The sequence below is a fragment of the Harpia harpyja genome, chromosome 9 (genome assembly GCF_026419915.1).
Source record: "Harpia harpyja isolate bHarHar1 chromosome 9, bHarHar1 primary haplotype, whole genome shotgun sequence".
Taxonomy (NCBI): domain Eukaryota; kingdom Metazoa; phylum Chordata; class Aves; order Accipitriformes; family Accipitridae; genus Harpia; species Harpia harpyja.
Window position 1 is genome coordinate 22,864,777 of NC_068948.1, and position 24,681 is coordinate 22,889,457.

A 24,681-nucleotide genomic window follows, 5' to 3' on the forward strand; every position below is an offset into this window, starting at 1 on the left:
CCCAATATGCATTTTCAACAGTCCTCCTTTAATGTGGTTGTGGTGAAAACACAAAACCCAGCCAAAATCAAACACCACATGGCACACACAATCCTACCTGCCGCCTGTGAGGTTCAGGAGACCAGAGCCCAACGCTGGCAGTGCTGGAAGCCCGTCCTGCTGGGGCCTGGCTCTTCGCTCAGCGCCCAGCTGCCCCAACACACAGACAAGGCATTGCGCATTTTGCAGCCTTGATTTATTCTGCCTCTTCCAGCACTTGACGTAGTGGAGACAATGGTCCATGGCTCAGCTGAAGGCAGCAGAAGGATGTCTTCCCTACCCAGAGAAACTCCCAAATCAGGGTCCCCAGGGCATCCTGCTGGCCTCCAACAAAAAGCGTGGTCTCCCGCTCCTTGTGGAAAAGCCTGCAGGGCAGGACAGAACCAGTACAGCCCAGCAGCTTATGGGGCTCTGCACTGGTTGTCCAGGACTCTGGGGGCAAAGACCTTTCTCAGGTGGGTGTCTGTGTGCATGGCAGGGGAATTTGAGGCTTACAGGCCATTCTCAGCAGGACAACTGGCTGGTAAGCACAGCCTGGGATGGGGAGGACAACTAAATGCTGGACCTGAGGGTGAGACCTATGCTCCTGGAGAGGGTCATGTCCCAGCAAACTGTAGGACATCCCCTTCCTTCCCAGCTTGTGCTCAGAACCTGCCACCTCAGGACATGCTGGACCTTTCTTTCCCTGGACATCTGATAGACCAGGAAACCTGGCTCCACTCACCCCAAAGGGCACAGCAGTCTTCCTGTAGCATGGTGCACAGCCAGACTGGCCTCCTCCCTGTGGTGCTCACCCTGCTGCAGCACAGAAACCAGGCTGGAGTTACGTATCTCCTGGAGAAGGTGGTCTACCCCCTACGCCTCAGGGAAGGCAGTCCCACCTAACATCCATAGGGTCCTATGGAGAGGGTACCACTGTCACCCCCACACAGGTTAAGGTGCTAAGCCGAGCTGGGACATCAGAGGTGCAGGGAAAAGTGGGGGGAACCATCAACTGGGCAGATAAATTAATGACTGCAAAAAAGGAGGAAACTATTTAGCAAAGGGCATAGAAATTCATTATGGACAGAGCTACTAAAGAGCTCCATACAATGACTTTGGGACTGGTTCTGCATGGATGAAGGTTAAGAAAACACACGAGGTCTGCTCAGGGGCACCTGCTGGAAAGAAATTACCAATGCCTTCTGGGTGGAGGGACAGCTGGCCTTTGAAAATCCTGAGCCCAGCATTACCGCAGGGTGACGTTTCCTTGGATGACAGCAGACATGAGGAGAAACAACTGGAAGGACTTTGTCTAACCAGGATCCATCAGTGAGCAGATGCCCTGGTCTCTGCAGACAAGCAGTGACATGTCTGCTCATCCACAAGGGTTGGTCCCACACATGCCTGCTTTTCCAAAGGGTCACACTGCCAGCGGGTACCACTGGCCACAGCAGCAAGGGAAGCTGCAAGGAGTGTGACCACAGGCCAACCCTTCCTGCAAATTGAGACATAATGACTTCAACAGCTATATGAGACTTCACTTTTGCTGATCAATGGCCTGCGGAATTCGATGAAGAGTCAAGGCTCCTCGTTCCAGCTCTTTCAGGAGTCAAAAATCAGACAACAGAGAAGGATGGTAAGACAGGCTTTTAAAGAAGGCCAGGGTCAGTGATCGTAGCTACGCTGCCTTGCCAGAATTTGCCAAGGACTGTCCCAGGGAGTGCTTGGCCTGGATGGTCCTGTCTATGAGCCACACTTACCCCATAAACCCTTCCACAAAGGGAGGACTCCCCTACTCCAGCTTCAGCTCTGCAAGGATCATGGGTTTCCAGGAGCAGCCGCAGCACTTTGCCTTCTCCTTGAAGGCAAGCACTACTTGAAATGTCCACTGCATGAGCACCACACAGCATGGTGTTGGCCAGGTGACAGTGCTGGGGTGCTTCCCAAGGGAGCTGGGCCAGCTGCCAGCATTCAGGGGTGCCTCTGGAATGAGCTGAGGCTTTCAACATACAGTAGCCACCTTCCTGCCTCTCTCTGCTGAAGTAAGCTCCACAGAAGGAAATCTGTCTGGACCTAAAGCTCCAGGGCAAGCAGACTTTGTGTGGACCTCAGAGCAGCACAGAAGCCAGCGTGAGCACTGGGATGACAGGCAACAGCCGGGCTGGGAAGTGTGTACATCAAACCTGGGAGTCCAGCCTGCCTGTCCCATGTTGGCTTTGCCCAGAGGGCATTTGTGCCCAGATATCCTGTCCTGCTCTCAACCATTTCTGATAAATGTTCGCAGACTGAGCTACGCGAGGGGAGGAACAGCTTAGCTCGACCCACATGGCACCCCACTTTGTCTTGTCTTCCCTACCTGCACCCACCATAGGCTGGAGAAAGGGCTGGTTGTGGTTTCCATGCATCAAAACATTTGGTAGAGTAATAAAGACTTCCCGGGCTTCCTCTTCTCTGCTGGTGCACCTATTTGTTCACACACACCAGCAGCGTGCAGCATCAAGGGCTTGTCCAGAAACAGTGCAACTGGCCAAGCCAGCCGCTGCCGCTCAGGGCACTGGCCATGCTGGGGAGGCAGGAGCTGTGCAGGTGCCACGGCTCTCAAGTGACAAATCGTGTCAGGCACACCCATGCCAGTGGCAAGGCCCATTGGGATGTGTGCGTAGCTGCTATCCTGGGCTCTGAGGTTAGCTGGCTGCTAGGCAGATCTGGGCTTGCTGGCAGCCCCGACCTCAGTGCTCAGCCAGGAATTTGGAATGGGGCATGCTGCCTGGGGAAGCCAAGAGGGCAGGGAAAGCCGAGGTGCTGTAGCTTGGCAGCCCAGGCAGCTCTCTGCTTCTCACCACCAGCACAGGGTGCTGTGACTTGAGGCACTGGCTACGTGCCCCAGTGTCTGCTGCAGGATTTTTCTGCAGTAGAGAGACTCCAGGCTTGGCTGTGGACTAACGGGGATCTGGCAGCCCAGGAAATGGAAAGGTGAGAAAGCTCTCTGATGAGAAAGCTGCACTGTGCGGCACCTCAGGGTGCTGGGAAGGTGGAGCAGGTCAAACTACGCTGCCTTACAGAGTACATGCTGGTGGTGGACTTGGCTTGAGGGTACACAGTGGAAAGCAGTATAGGGACAGGGCAATCCTGAGGTTACTCCCTGACCACCTGCTGAAGCCCCTGGGCATGATCCAAAAACTGACAGGATGTAGGCAGATGGGAAATTTAGTTTCCAGGGTGCCAAGGAACAGCAGAAATGCAGCCTTGTTCTTCCCCATGCACTCTCCCAGAAAGTTACTGCCGTACTCGTGTGCAGAGGGCCAGGAGGGTGAAGCCCTTTCCTACGGAAAGCACTCGAATTCTCTCTAGCAACATGCCTACCTCAGGTTTGCCACCTTATTGCTTCTTGCTTTTGGTCGAGCATGAGAAATGTCTCACTGCAGTCTGATGGCTAGCACACAGTGCAGGGATGAGTCCCTTAGCCCTCTACGGAATACTAATGCTGCAGTCCTTAACCAGTGGCAGCCCTGGGCACATCCCTATCAGGGGAGACTGTTTCCCCTTGACAAGGAGAGTAGAACTGGGCTCGGGGGCACTCCTGGCTTAGGAAGAGGCAGCAGCCAGAAACGATGCAGCGGGTTTTTTACTGCCTCTCAGCTAGTTTGCTGGAAGATGGGCAGCATCAGGTAAAGGGATGCTGCTACCTCCAGGGAAAAAGACAAGTCACTGGAGTCAAGATCTTTGGACAGCAACATACAAGTAGAAAGAGAACCTCTTGCCTTGTCCCCAGAGGCTATGGCTTTGGAAAGCTGATCACTAGGCCGCTGTGGTGTTTGTCCTTATGTCCTTAAAGCATGAATCACGTCTGCCCATGTGCTGCTTGCTGGTGCATTTTCTGTGGTGTGGCTCGGATGTGCTCTCACTGGGCTGGGGCTGAGAGACATGAGGTTCTCCACTGCTCTTACTTACAAACACAGCAGGAATCTTAGAAAAAAGTTCCAGGTCTCGTTCCACGCGTCTGTCTTGCTGGCAGCTTTTCCTTTTTACCTTGTGTCCAGAACACAGATTCTTCTTCCTGTCACCTCTGGGACTGTCTGTGGACAAAGGATAGTGTTGAGAGTTGCTTGAGTTATTCTTAGGAGGCCCATGAAGAGCTGTGCTCCCAAGGCGAGTCTGAGCCACAGGAATCTCATCCATGGACTCGGCGGACTCTAAGTGATAGTGAGCTGGGGGTCCCGCCCCCTGGATGAGGCCGATGCTGCTGGGGGGCACAGCAGCTCTCAGAGGAAAAGCTGGCACTAGGAGGTGACGGCTGTGGGAAGTTGAGGTGGCAGCAGCCATGGCTGAGAACTCTACAGATGGAAAGAAAGGGAGAAGAAAGCTTGAGGAGAGAGAGAGAGAGAGATATCCCTCAGCCCCACAAAGACATCAACAAGCCCAGAAACTCTGATATGGCTGATCTACTAGTGTTAAAGAAAATCATACATATATTTATGCAATATTAGACATGAAAATGTACAGAATTCTACACTCAGCAGTGTACCCAAGTCTGATCATTTTAGAGTATCTCGAAGCACCCACTATCCCTTCTTAGGCAAGGTAACTTTCTGCCAGTGCTGGGTTTTCATGACACACTTTATTTCTGTGTGCCAGCAACCAGAAATCCAGTCCAGAAGCAGAGAAGCTGACTGGTGCACTCTCACCTGACTGGGGATCTTGTAAAGAGGGCCAAGGTCTAGCATGTGTTTTAGATCTGCTGTCCATTGCTGAGGAAGAAGCTTTATGTGTCTTCTTTCTTCTTTTTTTCTGTTGCTGTGAAAGCAAATTGCCCAAAAGAAGGGAAGTCACTGCATCAGTCCAAAGTAATGAGACAGGCAGTTTTTTTAACTGCTATCTCTTTTTAATTCCTCCTATTTTTAATAATGAACATTAGGTATGACCAAAGAGCAAGAATATTGTATAGCTTAAGACTGACTTACTATAAAGCAATGACAGAAAATGGGTATTTAATGAATGCATACATTATCTGCATACAGTAATTCTCTGTGTGTAGGTACCTTTAAGCTGTTTTCTCATACAGCTGGAGGATGTATGAGACTCTGGTGGACAAATGCATTTGTAGAGCCAAACTAGAAGAGGGGACCAAAAGTCACATAGCACAGGACATCCCAAGAGAGAGATCACTCTTGTCCAAAATACAAGTGTAGTTGAAAAGGATTTTTTCTTATCATCTAGATGACAAGACTTTGATTAATAAGCTTGGAGGAAAGGGGGAGAGCACCACCACCTGCCATTTGAGCAAGGAGGGAGAGCATCTGGATGTAGATACATGAATATGAAGAGGGCAGAAAACTTGACTTTGGACAGCTGTTTCATACACTCAAGCTTCATATCCACACACACCATCTTTCCCTGGTGCAGATGCTTTAAACATCCATATATGAACATATAAACTGTTGGATTTTGCTCTACAGAAACACGCACAGCTTGTTACATCAACAAAGTAGCATAGATACAGTCATTGAACTGCATTGGAGCCGCAAGACATTGTATTACAGCTGAGCTGCAAGCTTATGAGGGAACTGTGGAATACATCTGATCACATGTGGAAAATGAGACAGGAGAGTATCACTTAGATGCGGTGACTGCAGGGCACAGCCATACCTGCAGAGACACGCTGAGGACAGGAGCAGCATGTGTACGAAGGAGGCAACCACAGTCTGCACTAGAGTGAGTGTGCACCCATGCACCATGGTGAATTGTCAGCAGCAGAGGTTATGGTATGCAGCAAGTCTCCTGCTTACCTGAGAGGGGACCGCAAAGTGAAGAGCTGGGAGGTCAGGGGAGGAGCTCTGCTCAGGGTCAGCTTCATCATTGCGGACATAGAGCTCTGAAAAGCTAAAACACATGGCAGATATACCAGATACTTCCCTTAGACATGACTTTGCTTTTGCCTACTTTGCTTGCACATACGCATCAGCCTGACTGAAGCATCCCCTGCTTTGCACAGCATTGCCAGCAAAACTGCAGGGTAACTTTTCCTGTGCAACTGTGCAAAATATGAAGGGTTTCCTCTCCCTTCCCGAGGGACATGAGTTAATAGGCAATGATTAATTAAGAGACAAGGATGGTGTTTTCCCATGAGTGCTTGCCTGTGTTATAAGCTTTGCTGTTGTGATTCATCTCTTGACAACCTGAATCATGTAACTATAATGAGCTCAGTATAGGAATTACAGGACAAATCAGGCAGCTTTAAAGTAATTTTAATACAAAACAGCCTAAATAGAGTATTCTAGGAAGATATTTTCCCGGGGAGGGGAGGCAAGTAGTCCTGCAGGTATTTACCCTCCTGAAACTCAAAGATTTCACCATGCCTTGGTCAAAACATGGGTGCTCCCTATCTGCCTAAGTACTTTTGTCTCACAATTCATCAGTGATTTTGGTGACAATTTCCCATTCACCATACATGCTGCTGGCAGACTCCTATATATGACTTTACTCACCTTTTTCCTGAAGTTACTGTTGAGAATTCCTCTACTTGAATACCAGGATCTGTATAGCCAGGGTTACCTGAAAAAAAGTCTGCTTCCTGAAGAAAAGAAAAAAAAAGAATTCACAGTTTCAGACCAATATGGACACAGAGGGGAGAAGAGGGATTTTCACTAGAGAGATGTCTTCTTCCTCCTTCCTCAGCCACATGCCAGACATTTTCTGTCCTTACAGCTAGCACAGCTGAAACTCAGCAGGAGTCTGCTGCTTAAGAAGATGGAAAACCAAGATTGAGACAATTAGAAGTCCCTGCTTCATTCATTTAGTCCACCCAGCATTTCATGTGACTCCAAATCAAATCAGAGCACACTTGCGGAGACCAGCTTAATCATTTCTTGGGACCACATTCAAAATATCACTTAAAGCCCTCATTAGTTATACAGTTCAATCATAGGAGTTAAGCAGTGAATGCAAAAAACTTCTTTTAAATTCAAAATGGAGGTGAGGAAAGTGAAAGCATGCAACATACAGGAAAAACATAAAGTATTTTCTGTTTCTTGTATGAATCCTGTATGGCTAATAACTGCTGTTTTTAGATGTGATATATTGCTCATTTGCCTTAGGCGTAGATGAATTCAAAGTAATGCCATCCTGAATTTTAAAATTGCATACTTTCATAAACATATAAGAAGACTCAAAGAATAAGCCACCTAAATTCAAGTGTCTGCATTACAGAAAAGGGCTCCCAGTTCTCCCTCAAAAGGACACAGTTAAGATAGTCAGAGTACCAAGTGATGCAGGGTATGAAGCTCCGTTGTCAAAAAGGATAAATCGTGCTCAGGAGAACCTTGACACTACTTTCCAGCTGCTCTTAAACTTGAATAATTAGCAAGACAACTTCCTCTTAAACATTTCAGTGTGCAGTGGCCACAAAGACACATACACATTTTAAGGCAACTTTCAGATGGTAAAGACAGAGGGATTTTAAATATGATAGGCATTAGCTTCCAAAATATCTTAAACAAGCTCATGAAGACCTATTTGTCCGAACAGCCTGATCAGCAAACTTGAGAAAATGAATTCAAAGTTGGACATCCCACAGATGGGTTCCTGAGAGACCCAGGGCCTCTGCACTTCAACAAATTCATAAACAATCAACAAAAAAGCAGAGCAGTGAGAAGTCTGGTGATGATACTTCCTTATGTAAGGCAATAAAAATGAAAAGCAACTGCAAGGAGTTGCAGAAGATTCTTGCAATATTGAATTACGGGGTGATAAAATGGCACACAAAAATCAATATTGCTAGATGTAAAGATGTAATGTGATGCACATGGGAAAAGTAGTGTAACCTTTACATACAAAGCAATGGTCTCTGAACTAGAAAAGAATTCATGGAGCTGCACATTCAGTGGTAGCCAAGAAGTCATTTCAGATTACAGGAATGAAAAGGAAAGGAAAAAAAAGAAAATGGAAAATAGTTTCATGTTACTTCCCCCTGAGAAGACCTGGAAGAAGGTACAGAGAAGAGTGACAGGACCAATGAAAGGTATGGAGCAGTTTCTGTACAAGAAACAGCTAATGGGCCAGGGCTCTTCAGTCAGGAGAGGAAATACTCAGGGCAGATATGAGTGGAGAAAGCAAATGGGGAATAATTGTTTATCATCTCTCTAATAGAATATTTAGGGAGCATCAAATGAAAAAAATCAGGTAGTAGTTTCAAAAGAAACAGAAGGCAGGCTGCATTTTTGACACAGCATAGAAATAAGCTGTAGCACTCACTGCCATAGGATGCTGCAGGTGTTAAATGTTACATGGATTCAAGAAGAAATGAGAAAAGTTTGTGTGAGAAACCAGCAAATACAAAGCCGCTCAAAGTTCTGTGCTCCAAAAGCCCCTGACACATATTGCCAAGTGCTGGGAGAGGGTACTGGGAACTACAACTCCTGCACTCTTTCTCAACATCCACAACTGGCCAGTGTCAGAGCCAGCACACTGGTCTGATCAACTCTGGCCAGCCTTCTTTACATGCCAGAAGAGATACTTCCAAAATTACTAGTTGCTTTTGAACATCTTGGCATCAATGTCTGGAGCCTCAGTATTCGTGTGATTGTTAGATAAGAGAGTTGCCAAACTGGAAAGACTTGAGGCCTGTTGCCTTTTGTAACATGCTCTGAGTTTAACGGGTCTTGTAAAGAAAAAAAAGAGGTGGAAAGGAATTTCCAGCTGTTTTATAGGTGGTAACATCAAATTTGAAGGGAATTGGTTTAGCAATCCCAAACATTAGAACTTTCTGATTTGAGAATTATGCTATTTAAGTTCTATTATAGGCAGAGTTTATCCAAGTGCAGGATTGATAATCTGCAGAAATTTACATGTATTTCAAATAGAACTGGTAACTCAAGTCAGACCATTGCTCATCATCAACTGAACAACAAATGTACATAAATGTTTCCTCAAATCTCCTTGGGGACCAAATTCTTAACATTTACACTCAAGCCTCATGCACCTGAGTTGCAAATGAAGGAGACCAGGCACAATCTCATGTCACCGTAAGCATATGGGCGGTAAGTCTTTTCATAGGAAAGCACACTGTGGCTGAAATGAGCTGAAGCAGGAGACATCCTTGTAGGACTGTGCAGAGTAACTGAAAACAATCAAGATTCAATGTCCACAGCATACAAACAGGACTGGCATTTCAAAGGACATTAATAAATGATACATCTCAAGAATATCATGAACAACTTCTTTCCAAGCAGGGAATGAAAGAGCTTTTTAAATCCATTTTGTCCATTTCAGCCTTCTATAAATTATGTATAACCAAAGCAGTCACATAAAAGAAAGCAAACCATTAGAGCTAACTAGCAGAAGCAAATGGAAGAAGACTTGATCAGGAGAAAATACAGTGTACTCTCAGTGCGACAAAAACTGCAACCGCAGCAGAGTCCCAGCCTCTCTCCACTCCCACAGTCCTTAGCAGGACAGCCAGCATCCTTCAACTGTGACAGCAAGACAAATCTACCCTTTCCAATTGGGTTGTTAGGATTCAGGTTCTTCTCTTGCTGAAAACAGACTGCTAAATCGACAGACCGCCCAACTTCATTGCAAAGCCTGGTCATGCTCACCCCTCCTCTAGAGGCTGAATACCAGCTGTGTCTACCCCAAGTTTCATGGTTACAACTTCAGGATGAATTCAGCTCCTTTGCCCGCTAGAGCTGCTCTTATCAACCACTTCAGTGGCAGCCAGTGCCCTGAAATGTTGTCTGGCTGGAGGGGAGGCAGAATTGAACAGGAAAAAATGGTTCTTGTCCCAGGGAAAGCGAGTCTGTTGCAAGTGTTGAGGCTGAGAGTGAAGACAAGGTTCATCTTAACCAGACGTTGGAAAACAGAAGCAATATTGAAAACGTGAGGGAAGCTGAGTAAAATCCATGTTTATTATTTAAAATCAAACCTCACCAACCTGAATCAGTGTCCAAAGCAAGTTCAAAGCTTTAGGAACGTGAAAAAAATCACATCCCAGCTGGCCTCACTATGAAAGCCAGCTCCCTGGTATGAATGCAATTATGCATTAAAGCATCATTTCTGGTTTAGTTTATATTTCTTTGGACTGCTATGCAACCACCTACAGAAAAAACTGTTACTTGCACATGCTGCTTTGGGTATAGTAATACAGGCAAAGGCTGTGTATGTCCAACTGGTTTGCATTTTTTGTGACATCTGAACCACTCCAGTGTGCAAAATTAGGGCTTTTACTTTGTGCATGTTCTGAGAAGGATTCTACAAGCACATAAGAATTCTTCAACCTGAAGAAGAATCTTTAACCTGAACATAGCCAAAGACTTAACCACAGACAAACATGGAAAACTGAAGCCAAAACCAACACCCAATCTTAAATAAGGCTCAAAACCAAGGATTAAAGGAGAAATGCATGTTTCTTCTTACTCCCTAAAATGAATGAACAGTTAGGACAAAAGTGGGAAGAGGATGATTTCCATTTTATGCTTGCAACATCTTGGATCAATTACAAAGGATTTCTGTGTTCAAGCTAAAGAAGGCTGTAGTCAACACAGCTTACAAAACGCAAGTCACTTGGTGTACTCCTACTCCAATCTATTTGTTTGTATTTATCTCTGGTTGCTATGTAAGAAACAAGGAAAATCTGGAGGGTTAACATTTTTTTTAACAATGTTACTGGGCATCATCCAGTCTTTCTTGTTCCCCAAGGTATTAACTGCAGTCCTGAAACACAGAACTACTTTTTACCCTGCTTCTTCCAGGCTTGCTGCTTCAAATTAACCATATTCACACACATCTAGATAAGCACCAGTGCAGACAAGAGAACATCATTGAATGGCTACATCCCAAATATGCACACACAGAGAGTGTACCCCTGTTCAGACAGATTTTCAGTATCAATCAAAATTTAGTAACTAGGAAATTATTAGAGCTAACGCTTTACTATTGTTTTAATTTTCATGGCAAGCAAAGCTCTATGAGACAAGGTGCCAAATATTTTTATTGTTATGGAAACCTCTGTTTAAACTGAAAGTTCAACTTTTCCAAGGCAGTAAAAAAATGTATATGAAAAGCTGGGGTCTCCATATTATACAGAAGGAGAATTAGCTCACTCACCCCTTTGCTTTGATAGGAAAAAACTATGAATGAGTCCAGGGAGATCCCAGTATCTCTACACAGAATACCTGGATGAAGCTTGGATTTAATTAATTTCTTATGAAGTACAAAACTGGTTGTATAGAAGGTAACTTATTGCATAAAACTAGATAGAGTTACACAGGATCACAGAATCGCTGAATAATTTAAACTATTTTAGTTTTTAGTTCTTCTAAACTAATTTAGAAGAATTTCTGGATGTTTCTAGTCCAGCCCTCAGTTAAAGCCAGTACAGAATTTGTCCTGTCAAACTTTGAGTGACTCCAGGGATAGAGCTGCCTTGCAGCAAAATAAATTACACTGAACCTCTCAATTCATAGCAGAATATATATGCCACTGCAGAGTGTAACAGCATTGTAGAACTCTTTTTACAGTGATATAGCTCAACATCACAGTAATCACAAGGACCCTTATCACTATGTAGACTCAATTCAAAGAAAAGCAGATATCTGGGTCATTTCTGAACACAGTTGGTATCCTTTTGCTTTTCAAGATGGTTAAACTACTTCGTATTATTAGCTGCTCAATTAGCCCTAGTTTCTCCAGCCTTAGAGCCTGTCTCGCTTTCAGTCATGACCTGCGACACTATTCACATAAGCCAGCCAGACATACACTGCCACCGAAACAGATGGTCCTGTCCTTTCCAGGGACAGGACCCTTCCCACTCTTCAGTCATCCTCGTTCGTGCTGACACAGGCACTTATGTGACTGCTTGGTGAACCAAATGGGAGGGAACTGGGCCAGCTAAACATGAGCTCGACTATTTTTTTTTAATAAAGTTTATTCTTACCCAGATGAGTTCCCCCACCCTGTTCACTGTGTGACTGTAACAAACAGCTGCGCTGGCAGAAGAGAATAGATAGCACAGGGCCCAAAACAACTGGTGGAGGAAGAGAGTGGATGGGATTGGTTGCTTTGAAAGCAGTACTTGCTTATGCCTAAAGTGTTCATCAAATTACAGGCCTTACACTCTCTCGCATCCCGCTCAACTCCACCAAAGTACCTCTAAAGTCTTATCTGTAGCAACTGCCTCTAAAATTTGGAGCTCGCAAAAGTGAAGCAAACTTTACACTGCAGGCAAGCGAGGCTGGTTTTGAGAAATGTACTGAAAGCTCAACGAGTACCTGACTGGGTCTCACTTGGGAGGGACAAGACTCCAGTTGCTTGTCTACCCCTTTTGCCTCTTGCTGGGGACGCTGCTGCAGGATGTACTCGTACGTAGTCAATTTGTTCCACACTGGGAGGAAAGAAAGAGAGCTGTCGGCACAGGAAAGGCCACTCCCGGATTACACGTATACAAACAGTCTGAATAACTATACAATCAAATAGTAACTATAAACATGAAAAGACTCATACTCTAAGCCAAAAGTACCTTTGCACTGTACATCTTACTATATCCTTTATTGTCATCATCACAACGCTTTCTCATAGTCCCACTATTCTTCTAAAGTCTCATATACATGGTACAGCCTTCTATACTGTAGTAATTTGTTAGCTCATTTCAGAGCAAATCCATTATTCATACCCAATAAGGGTAAGATCTGTATTGTACAGAAAGCTCAGTGAGTAGTCAGAAGGTATGTGATGCTAAATGGAGAAAAGAAATTCAGCAGGTTAGTGTGTCCTGTAGAGGAGATTGAGACACTTCATGTCCACAACAGTGAGCATCAAATGCACAGCTTGCCTTGTGACATAGAAGTGCCCAGAGTTTACATGTGCCTGAGTTTATGTGCTCTTAAGGTCCCCCACACAAACATACCTGCTTCCATGAATGATCAAAAGCATGTAACATTTCTGACCAGCTTGGTTTCTTCATGAGACCCAAAATGTTACAAGGATCGAAAACTCAGACATTCCTCCCATAATGATCCTGTTATGGTAAGTATTTTTAGAGCACAAAACCCAGAAATGGATGCTGAAGATTTTTAGTGCACAGCCTGGTAGTCATTCTTCCTTTCTACAGAAGCATAGTAGTTAAAGCAGATGCCTAGGATGTGGGACATCCAGACTAAAATTCTTCCTCTGCCTGAAGACGTTTGTATCAGTAATATCTTACCTCTCAAAACCATACCCTAAACACAGGGCTACTTCACAGGGAAGTGGGGGAGAGCAGAGGAGAAGGTGCCCCTCCTGTTAAAGCAATGACCTGTTGAAATAAGCATTCAAGATCCATTTGGCCAGGAAGACAGAGCATAAAAATTAATGTGAGTCTGCAGCCAAGTGATTAGTGAATGCACTTAACGGGGACAATGCCGGGCACTGGCAAATGCTCCTAGAATGGTACCGTATGCTTTATTTGAGAAACAGAATATTCCTTCATAAGCAAAGGGCTATAAACCATTTTTAATTTAGAGTTTGTTGGTTTCTGAATACTTAACAGAGTAACTTTTAAAATATTTTAATAGAGCTATTTAGTTAAAAATTACTGCATTTGTCTGGCCAGATAACACTGCAGCACATACTGTGCAATATATAATCATAGCCTGTGAAGAGCCCTATATGCTCTCCTGTATTCCCTTCCTATATTCCCTACTATTATTTTCTTTTTTATTCTGCTTACTATTGGCTTCTCAGTATTGAAGAAAAAAAAATACCCCCCCTCCAAACTTCTGAAGTGCCATGCTTCACTGAATGCCTCTAGCACTGAGTCTCAATCATTCTGAGAATGATTATTTTGAGAATAACCTACTTCCTTCCTTTTGAGTGATAGCAGCGAGTAATTAAAATCAGGACAGTAATTCTGAAAATTTCACTATGCTTGCAACAAAACTAGATTCTAAAATTTTCAGCCATACCTGACTTAAGCCAGGTTTTTTTATGTGCAGCTTAAAGGCAATACCACTCACAGGGGTGCTATTTTCTTTCTGTAATTTAATTATTTTTTAAAAAAAGGGTTTATGAAGAAATACTTACAAACAGTAACTACGTTTTAATTGGTAAACTGTATTTCTAGTCCCAAAAGAGGTTAGACAGTTCATTCCAACACTGTCTACCTTAAAGCATTCAGATGAGGCTACTGACAGTTACAGGTATGAAATAAGAGGAATTTAAACCAGACATACATTGTCTATCTCCCTGAATCCCAGTTGTAAGTGCAACGCATACTCCTACGTAACACACAATATAGTCTTCAATATGGTAACACCACTCCTTTTAAGCAAGGACTTACACACCGCACTTCTGCACAGCTGGAACCAGTTTCAATAGGGCAGCAGATTTTAATATAATAAAATGTTAAAAAAAATTAACAATAATTAAATTGTTTCCGTGTAAGTCATAAAGATTTAAAATTGGGGCAGAAATAAAAGTTAATTTGGCTCAAAATTTATTCTGAAAGAGGAAAATAAAATCACCCCAAGACAACAGCGACAAAAAATGCCCCAAACCCAGAGCAGAACTAGTTAACACACACACTTTCCTGTTTGACAAGAGAAAGCATGTCTTTATCCCAAGGAGGGAGCACCCTCTTGTGGAAGTTGTACACAAAACCAGGATAAATACCACTCGGTACTAAACCGAATAATCCTTTCTTTTTCATCCAAAAGAAATCTTCCTGGACCGGCCCCAGCTTTGTTATGCTTTTAGTCTTTCTACGGTGCTAGATCGGCCTTTGAAATCTCCAGGCAGCACCATTAACCCAGCAAAGTCAACTTTCAATTCCACCAAGAAAGCAAAATCGCAGCATGACCAAATTTAAGTTAAGCTCAAAGAGGCTGTAGAAGGAAAACGACGGTCAATGACCTCACTGACTGTAACATTAAGGCCAGCTGAGGAACACTACATCAAATGCTACATTTCAGCAGTGCAACCATTTTGCTTCTGGAGCTGCACTGGTTTGTGCTGACCTAGTTTGTGGTGGCAACTGCATCGCTGTTAACTGACAACCTAAAAATCCATCCGGGGATCCTCTGTAACCGCCACCCTCGTTTCTCTTCCACCACGTCCCTTCTTCCCTAGTTTTGGCACCACCGACTACTGCAAGTGTAAGATCTTTTCTCATCATGACTTACATCAGGCAGCCAAATAGCTTTGACTTCATTTTAGATGATGGCTGAAAAAAGGTTTTTGATGCCTATCTGTACATAAACAAACATAAATAACTCTTCTTGACAGAGCAACAAGTAAGGGATCTAATGAGGAGCCTTTCTGAAAACTTCTTCCTCTGAATTCCACAAGTCTTTTTGTGTCACTACAGTATAACTTCCATAAAGGGACCTTGACCTGAACATCAGGCCTCCTATTAGAAATTTAGATCAATACCATCCACATTTCTCTGGGGTAACAGAGAAACAGGCTTTCTCACACAACAGAAGTACTGGGGAGCACAGTGAAGAGACTCACAAAAGCCTGTATGCAGAGCCAATCTGAATCTGCCATCACTGATACTGAGCTGGAATTAACCAGTTCATCCCACCTAGCCTTCTCAACTACTCTCGCACGTGCTTTCCGTTCCAGGATAATATAGCTTAGACACAGGAATGCACAGGCCCAACGCAAGCCCTATATTGCACATGCACTGATAAGGCTACCTGGTCCTGGAAAATCAGAAGTATAATGTTAAACCTAAATTTTCTACCTTTTCAATGGCAATCTTGCACAAGGTGTGTATATTTGTAACACGGGTGAACACACAGTGAATGCAGAATGAGTAGAAGCAGCTAAGTGAAAATGAAATGGAGATGCAGGTGACAGGAACATAATACCTACTGAGATAGATGTGAAAGGTCAATAGGTGGCCCAGCAGGATCACAGTCATTAGGCTCAGAAGAATAAAAATCCCAGCTGTGACCAAAATGGCAGATGGCTGAGTCTCAACAGGAGCTGCAGGCAGAAACACAAACCAGCGGTCCGTGTGGTTCTTTAGAGCTGTAAAACAAAAAGAGTTGGAGGTAAGTAGATTGTCCAGGTATTAAATATCTCTAACTAAACTTTGCAGCTGGAAATAATGTTAACTCAAAAGTAGCTGCAGACCCATTATGCACTGGAGGCCTAAGAAATCTTGTGTCTGCAAGGTCCATAGGAAGAGCAGTTAGCTCTGTAAGGAAAGACATTCCATCCAGCTGAGCAGAGATATTCTTGCACAAATATAAATTGAAGGAGTAAGGAATGGAGTTCCTTGTCAGTGAGAGAGCCCACAGAATCCAATCCCGTACTGGGATACGCTGGCTGATTCACAGGATGCTCAACTGAAGCACTGCTCGTACCATCAAAGTGCCGGTCGGAGCGAAGCATCATGGGGTCGATGAAGAACTCTACAAAGACGTAGCAAGCAACGAGCAGCAGAAGCCCAAGGCCCAGAATGGCAGACAGCACACTATTCAAAAAGAGCCTGCCAAGAAAGTGAGAAGTCTGAGTGGCTTCAATAACATTACACATACAATTCAAAATCCCAGCCTCTAATAAAGACGGAGATATAGACAGCTATCCCAAATTACTGTGATGCTTTCTTACACTTGCGATCGATACTGGTGAACAGTCTTACTTCTGATTTGTTACCCTGAGGGACTAAACTGTGACCCTTTAGAGCAACCATGGTTACAAAACAGTCAAGTATATCTAGGACAGACAAAGAGGTCCCTGCACAAAATCTGAAGGCAGTGTAACGTGGCACCCAGCAGTAACAATGCTTTGCTTTCCACATGGTTTTAGTGCAGGAAAGTAAACTGAGAAGCAATAATCAGTGATAGCCTCCTTGTTCTTTATCTTAAACCTGGCACAGATTAGAGGTGCCTATATGCTGCTTTAACTCCTGCCAATCAGCAAGTCTCGTAGGGAAAGCATGCAATCTGGATGCAGGGTGTTTCAGAGACGGGAACAGCACAATCACGGTTCTATTCCCACTCCAGCTCTCAGAAGCATTAAGGACACCCAATTAACATCCCATAAGCTTTTCCTAATACCAAATAATAAGATTATGTTTTCGGTTTTCACTCGTAGACGTTCAGCTACAAAATCCTAAGTGTAGGAGTTTTATCCCTGGTTATTTGAATCTCATAATCATGCTTGCATTTTCCATCTAGTTTTCTCATGACTGATTTTATTCAGCCGGGGTCTGAAAAAAAAGTGGTTCTGTGTGGCTGAGTACAGACTGGGCTGAGATGCAGGAGAATCTTGGGAAGAGAAGGGGCGACATTATTGATGCAGTGTTGCACTCCTGTCACAATGCCAGGCTCTTACCAGTAATTCCTCTCTCCCACACAGTTGTTGAGCCATTTGCAGTGGTGATCAAAGCCACACACACACTTGTTGCAAGTTCCACAGTGCTTTGACTTGGCACTCCTGCCAAAGAAAGGGTGGTGTTAGCATGGCAGCACCAGCTTATTACTGTGACTTTCCAGTGACACAAATACAGGGGGTTACAGCAGTAGAAATCCTGGTAATAGTGAGAAAACGTTCTACATCAGGAATACTTCAACACCCAAATGTATCGGCCGTATCGGCCATATCGGCCATTGTTGGACCACAGTCCCAAATACGGCAAAATTTGCCTTTCAATGCACTGTGTGATTTCTATTTGGAGATCATTCATTTCTTATTTGAAACCCTTCAGCAGTTCTACAAAGCTTGATCTCAATGTCTGCCCTCCAAGCATTTCCTGCTACCATATTAGCATCTAGCCAAATACAAGCACACATGCCCAAGTTACATGTTGTTAGGTCAAACACCAACATCCAGATCACGTGGAACAGAACAGTCCTCTCCACACAACAGGTGAGCAATCAAATAAAGTACGGAACCACGCGCACATTTGACAGCAGGCACTTACTCAGCTAACTGAATCTTGCCACAGGGTGAAGTTTAACTCACACTATAGAGCTTCAGGGGCTCAATTTCAATCTTATAGTCTAACATTTAAGACTAATGGTGAAGTGTAATGGTGAAGAAGACAGAGTAATAGAAGGAAAAAAGAAGATACTTACACATCTACATCACAGACATGGCAATGATGGTTTTCAATTACATGTGCATGTTGATTACGATTGAAGGTAGCCAGAGGCCCTAGATAGTTTTTTTCTCGCACATTTGCATCCGCAGGATCAATGGAGACTGCAGTAAGATGAACAACTAAATGGTAGATAAAACACACTCCTGGACACTGAAGTACACAGTTAAGGATTTTATGAGTGATTTAATGCATATATTTTTATCCTTAATATACAAAGCCCACACAGATGAGAAATACATGGCTTAGAATTAGAAATCACTATATAACTGATTGCAGCACATTCATCTGAGCTTTATTAACAGAGACATTTGCGCTGTAATAAATATCCTCTGGAAAAAGGTAACTAAATCTACAGGAACAACCCTCCTTATTATGTACTCCTCTGTCTCACAGAAATGTCATTCCTAGCACAGGAGTTTTTAAAACTTACCTTTACTTACCAGAATCTGACCCCACTGTTGACATAGGTCCACGTTTCTTAGTCCGTACAGACTCCTTGGGAAGGAACAATCAGTTAAGGCCGTGCATATGCCCCTTCATAGGGACCAGACTTCCAAGAAAGAAAAAAAAAAAGTCACATCAAGGAACTAGTACTGATCACCTTGCTTTCCTTTTCCTTAGTCAGAATCCCAAGGAAGAGGATCACCCCTTTAAAGTAGGCTCCTACACAATTTACAGACAGACAGTATCCAGGATTTGTCATTGGTTCTTGAAAGATTACCAGTTTGGATTCTTACTTTTAAATGCAGTAGCAAGTCAGAGCAAATATGCTTTAGCAGTACTTTTGATCAGACACCTGAACTAACTGCCAATATTTGGAAAGAATATACAAATATGTAAGAATATACAAATAGAAAGCAGCAACCCTGCATGCCTGGAGTACCACTGTGCTCAAGAGTTTGCTTCTCAATATACTGCAACTAAATGAGCATGTGTGCAAAAATTAACCTTCCAGTCTATTTGTTACACAGCCAGATGTGCACATCATTGATGATACTAAGGCGTATGGAAAATAGAGCAGTGTAGTAAGGAAAAAAAGGAGGTCTGTGAGAGGTCTAGCTGACTAGAGCTCTGATGACTGGTGTAGCAGAATGGGAAGGGATTTGCCTTTGACACAAAAGAGATGTTAGTGCTTTATTAACTGGTAGTAAAACTTTAGGATACATAAGTCACACATTAGAGTGACTTTAGATTGAGTTATGAAGATATTTGGTAGACAAATTCATGAGGTTTGAACTGTGATAATACCAAGGATTTGGATAAGATAAGTAGACATAAGACCACTGTGAGCTAATGATATTAATGCCTAAATCACACAGGTGTAACTAAAACAACGATAAGCAAAAGCATCCCAAACATATCAAAGACTCCATGGACATACATAAATCAGATGTATAAATGATGTAAGTGCATATCGGATCTCTTCAGAACTTTTCCCAAGATTGTCTCTATAATATTTCTTGGTTAGCTGGTTCTGCTAAGAAAGCACTAAGTGGCACCAAGCCACTTAGTCAATTTTATTTGCACCCCAAAGATGTTACCAGAGAGATGACAAAAGCAAACACTTGCTCACAAATTATAAATCCTCACCAGCTTGTTAAGCACTAAATTCAAATCTCAGGATACCCTCTTCCCATCTGCCACTCCTCAGACAATCTAGTCCACCAGAAGCCAGGGCCTGACTTTGAGGAAGTTCCTTCCCTGGGCACAGGTGACAGTACAAGGTAGCACTGGGAGCATTGGGATTGCTCGCCAGCACACCCCATCTCTAGTCCCTCTTCTCCCCAGCTGCAGGAGCAGCAAGCGCACACAGCTCTAGGGAGGGGGCTTGAGGACAGGAGGTGGAAAACGCATCGGGCTGGGATGAGTTAGGCTTTGCTGGGCAGCACATAAGACAAGATGCCTTCACAGTGTAAGCACCTCATCTTCTCATACTGCCCACATATAGAGGACAGTTAGATGTGTATTAAAGAGCTGCTCAAGACTGTCCCACGACAGACCTCTCCTCTGAGGTTCACACTACACCACCTTGTCTTTCACTCACAGACTTTCTACAGAGGACAGGGGAGGGCCCTGGGAGAAGATCAACTGCCAGCTATCACGAGCAACCACACCGTAAAATTGTAAACATATAAAGCTGCCTTTCAAGACTCATTCAGTCAGCACAGGGAGGTGTGGCTGCCCACCGCAGCAAGGATGTTTCAGGAAGGTCTTTTTTAGTATGAATTCCCTCAAACTCTGCAGCACCCTTGTAGAAGAATAATATAAAGCAAAGGAGACACATAGGCAGAAGTAGACAGCAGAAGAGCCTTGGAGGCAAAGATAGTAACCTTAACAGAGTGATGAAGGAGACAAGCAGAACGTTAGTGACCTACCTAAAGCTGAAGGGCAGAGAGGATCTCAAAATAACTGTTTTTTATAGACAGGAGAAGATCAAGATTATGGTTATAGTTCAGAAAAAGATTCCGACTCAGCTGCTTTCTCCTAGGCTTTCTATGCTACCCAACAACTATTTTAAAAAAATCCCACTGAGAGTTTATTACAGTCCATGTTCTCCTCTTGACCAAAGGATACAATATAGCCAGCGGGCAGCCAGTGGCGGGGCAGGAGAGGAACCAGGATTCCAAAGCCAACCAGCGCAAAGAACAGGTACAGCAACCAGGCAATAATCTGGAAAAAGTGCAGAGGCCAGCTCCAGCCATTCCTTCGAGCGCGTTGGACCTGCACCTCAGGAACAGCTTCGCCCAAATTCTCTGGAGTTGTCTTATTGGGAGGTTTATTGCAGATATTCATCTACAGAAATCAAAAATGGAAAAAAAAAATGTAATACAAAAATATTGTGACTGAGCCCCGGTCCTGGAGTTATGCTCCAGGCTAGACAGAAACTTGGAGAGACTAAGATGACAACACATCTGAGGAGAGACTTCTCTCTGCACAGGGGATTTGTGATCAATAGTAACAAAGGGAAAAAAACAATTACACACTCTAAAAGCAAGTGCTAATGTCTGTGTGAAACAACAATACCCCAAACTTTGAGCTAAGAGAAACTTGCAGGTTTTGCCAGTCTTTGGATGGATCTAGACCTAAATTGAGTAAAAAGAGCAAAGAGGGTACTTTGGTGGCAGTGCGGAGATGGAGTATGATGTGCTGTGGTCTGGGGATGTGTTCACGTCAGAACACTGTTATGGATGATGGCAGAACAAATGCTTTCACCTGTCTCAGATATGCCATGTTTTTCTTCTAGCTAGTGCAGAGAAGTGTAGTGAGAGTGGGTGGCCCCACTGGAACACATGGTCTGGAACCACAATTTAGCACTACACAGCATCCAAAAAAACAGACTCTTTTGTCAGCAACAAAGGAAGTGGACAGACTAGAAACCAAAAAAGTGAACTTTAATGACAAAAAGGGGGAAAGAAGCAGGTGTTACTCCACAACACAAGTATAAAGCAGACTGTTGCTAGAACATAATAGAAGGTTATGTATGCAGGACATCCATGCAGGAAACAGCTTGATTATTCAGCTGTCCTACAATGTCTGGACTCCTGGCAGGAGAAAGCAAGATTTAACTGCAAAGGCGAGTAACGAACCATAACCTGGGAAGTTCCTGACGTTTATGATTCCTGTTTGCACAACGGCTACGAGCTCAGAAGTGATTTCTCTTTCTTTCAACTTGTGTTGGATTATTAGTTGTTGCTTTTCGCTTGCCACGGAGCCAGGATGAGCTTTTGACAACAGAGAGTGGGGCTGCTCTGCTTCACAGAAAACTCAGGTGCAACAGATACTAGGGAGTACAATACAGGCAGCAGGTCAGGGGTCGCACTGCAAAACCGGCATGAAGAAGCTCTGCTGGACCTCAGCTGACTCGAGGTACCTCTGCACCATGCACACTGTTCCTTAGTAACTAAGACGATGTTAAATTAACATCTAACAGGGATAAGCAACTTCAATTAGTCTGATTAACTTGCACATGAGCATGCTGAAAGAAAAGGAGGAGGTCTCTAGCTCACTTGCGGTATTTTTGATAATGGTTCCAGTACCAGAAAAATGCTGAAGGGCTGGAAGACAGCAAGCATGCCAACGTGCTGAAAGAGCGAGCAGAACGATTCAGATCTTGGTACACCAACGGTCCTGCATCAGTCCCAGGAAAAGGGCTGGAAATGTCTTTTGGGGTCAACTGGTAGAGAATTAGTGGGTAAGAATACAAAATAATGTAATTTAAGCTTATCAGCACAGTCTTATCAACAAACAGGCTGGAAAGAAAAAATTCCTAACTTCGGTCTTTGAAGAAATTAGCAGTATGTGCCTGCATTCATAGTTTGCTACATGGCAAATGCCTCATCAATGATGAGAAAGAGTTACTAATCATGCGATACTTTTCTCATGAGGTTGTTGAAAACTTGCCTGCACATCACTTTGAGCTACCTGTTACAAAACCCATTCAGATTATTTGAAGAAATTCCCCGATTTCTCCTTTCTCCTAATCAGAACCTGGCCAGGGGAGCCAGGCCCACCCAGACCATGGAATCCCTGTTTTGCTGCCAGATTTTGCTGTTTTATTACACCAGATGGTTTTCACATTATGTTATTTAATGTCAAAAACTTTGGTAACAATTCAACGGAATGTTTTATGTAGTGAACTGCTACTAAGGCTAGCGTAAGCTACCTCCTGGCTGAACTATCCCTCAGGCTGCAGTCATCCCACAGCAGCGTCTGGTGACAGACTCTCATGAAGGAAGCAAGCTGCTTCATCCATCCCGTTTCAGAAGCGAAGTTCCTCTTGCCTTTCCCTTACAACTCAATGGCTTCTCTTGTACCTGATGCGCTGAATTATCCACCAATATCGATGAAAAACAAAGCTGTATGTGAAGAGACTCAAGGATACTGCATCTCCCCTTCCCGGTGGGATGCCCAACGCTGTGGGTATGCCCGGCACTCCTTTCTACCCAGCTACAGAAAACACTGAATATAAAAAACAGGGCACGAAGTCACCATCAGGGCTTACTCAGTCACCGGAGACAGAGGAGAGGTAACTGAGTTGACGCTGGTTGTTAACTAATACTAGTTAACTATAAGTCAGCCGGGAGTTAACAGGTTCACCCCTTCGGTTGTTCAGCCACCGGACAGCCAAGCGCTGGGCAGCGGGAAGGAACACGCAACCAGCCGCCCTGAGGCACCGGCACCTCCCGGGGATATCGGGGCAGGCACCGGGGGCCGGGTCGAGCGAACGGTATCCCGGTCAGCCATTGCGGGGAGGGTCGGATAGACCCCTCCCGCAGATTCGCCACCTCTCTATCCTCACCTTCTTCCCTCAGAGGGGGTTGAGAACGGCCCCGTCCCCGCTTCATGCCCGGAGCGGGTAACGGGGCCTGCGGTTAAAACCGGCGCGGCAGCTCCCGGCGCCTTCAGCGGGTTCAGGCCGCTGGGCCGGTCGTCATGGCAACGGACGGGGCTACGGCGGGGCGCAGGCGGCAAAACTCGGCGGGCGCGATCCGTTCGGCGGAGATAGCGGGGGCGGGTGGGAAGAGCGAGGCTTCGCTCCATAGGAGCCCGGGTGTGGGGGTCCCTGTTGGGGCCTGCGGGCGCAGCGAGGACCCCCACACCCGGAGAAAGCCTGGCTACTGGCATGCTTCCCCCCCCCTTCCCCCCAACCCTTCAGCACCCATCCTTGAGGTGCAGACAGGGGTTTTACGCCTGGTGGCACGGAGTAATTTGTATTGGAAAGACCTACACCATCCCTCCATCCCGGCCTTTCATCGCTAAAGGAGGTGGCGAATCCTTCCCCGGAGGCCGGAAAAGTCACGACCCTTCAAAAGGCCTCCTTTGGGAGGGTACTTGTTTTTCCCTTCGTCACCCCCAAAGCCAGCTGTGAAGCGCTGCTGGGAATGCTGGCTGTGTTTTTAGGAAAACACCCAAGATTTTGTAGGTTGGCTGGGGTCAGGGAGGCTTTGGGAGCCGGTGGTGGAAGGACGGAAGGCTGGTTGTGGGCTGGAGCCAGCCGCCCCGCTCCCTGGAAGCTGTTAGGAAAATTCCCTTCCCTAACTATTATATCAACCAGTCCTTATAGTGCGAAAACACCCCTCTGACACGGCTTTGAAACCCTCCCAGCATCGTCTGGCGTCATAGATCAGTAACTCCAGCAAGACTCCAGGGATGTCTGGATCTATGGACAAGCAGCAAGAATGCTGGAAAAATATTGTTGCCTTGCAAAGTTTTACGATGATTCATAATCAGTAATGGGGGTGTCAGTGATTAGTCAAGTCATGTTGTACCTGAAGGTTTGAAGGGTATAAGAAACCTGTGCAAAACCACATTTGGGGTGCCCAGTTTGGCTGGGACACCACATGTGCAGGAATAAATATTTACCCTTCTAATTCTCTACTTTGCATCCCAGCCTCTCTCCTCGGTCAGCACGGGCCAGCTGTGGATTTTCGTGACACAGCCCCGCCAGCCCAGCCCGCAGCTCTGCTGACCTCAGGGAAGGCTTTTCCCCCTCCTCCAGCAAAGCAGCCATGCCGATCCCCAGGAGCTGGCGAGAAGAACTGGTGGCAGTGCCGGCTGCGGGTGCATAAGGAGGT

General features: G+C 44.9%; 1 protein-coding gene across 3 annotated transcripts; it reads right to left on the reverse strand.

The window, feature by feature from the left end:
* Positions 1-217: 217 nt before the first annotated feature.
* ZDHHC1 (zinc finger DHHC-type containing 1) lies at positions 218-23,535 on the reverse strand. Of its 3 annotated transcripts, none has more exons than XM_052797559.1 (12): positions 23,406-23,535; positions 20,681-20,899; positions 18,547-18,601; positions 18,081-18,207; positions 17,338-17,439; positions 16,365-16,489; positions 15,868-16,026; positions 12,285-12,397; positions 6,507-6,592; positions 5,808-5,901; positions 4,707-4,815; positions 218-4,097 (listed from the first exon to the last, which is right to left on the reverse strand). In XM_052797559.1, the coding sequence occupies exons 2-12, from the start codon at positions 20,897-20,899 to the stop codon at positions 3,820-3,822; spliced, it is 1,467 nt and encodes a 488-aa protein (XP_052653519.1). In that variant the 5' UTR covers positions 23,406-23,535; the 3' UTR covers positions 218-3,819. The 3 variants fall into 3 exon arrangements, with proteins under 3 accessions (XP_052653519.1, XP_052653516.1, XP_052653518.1); XM_052797556.1 differs by having other exon boundaries at positions 218-4,355; XM_052797558.1 differs by lacking the exon at positions 18,547-18,601 and having other exon boundaries at positions 218-4,355; positions 18,081-18,256.
* Between the last annotated feature and the right edge of the window lie 1,146 nt (positions 23,536-24,681).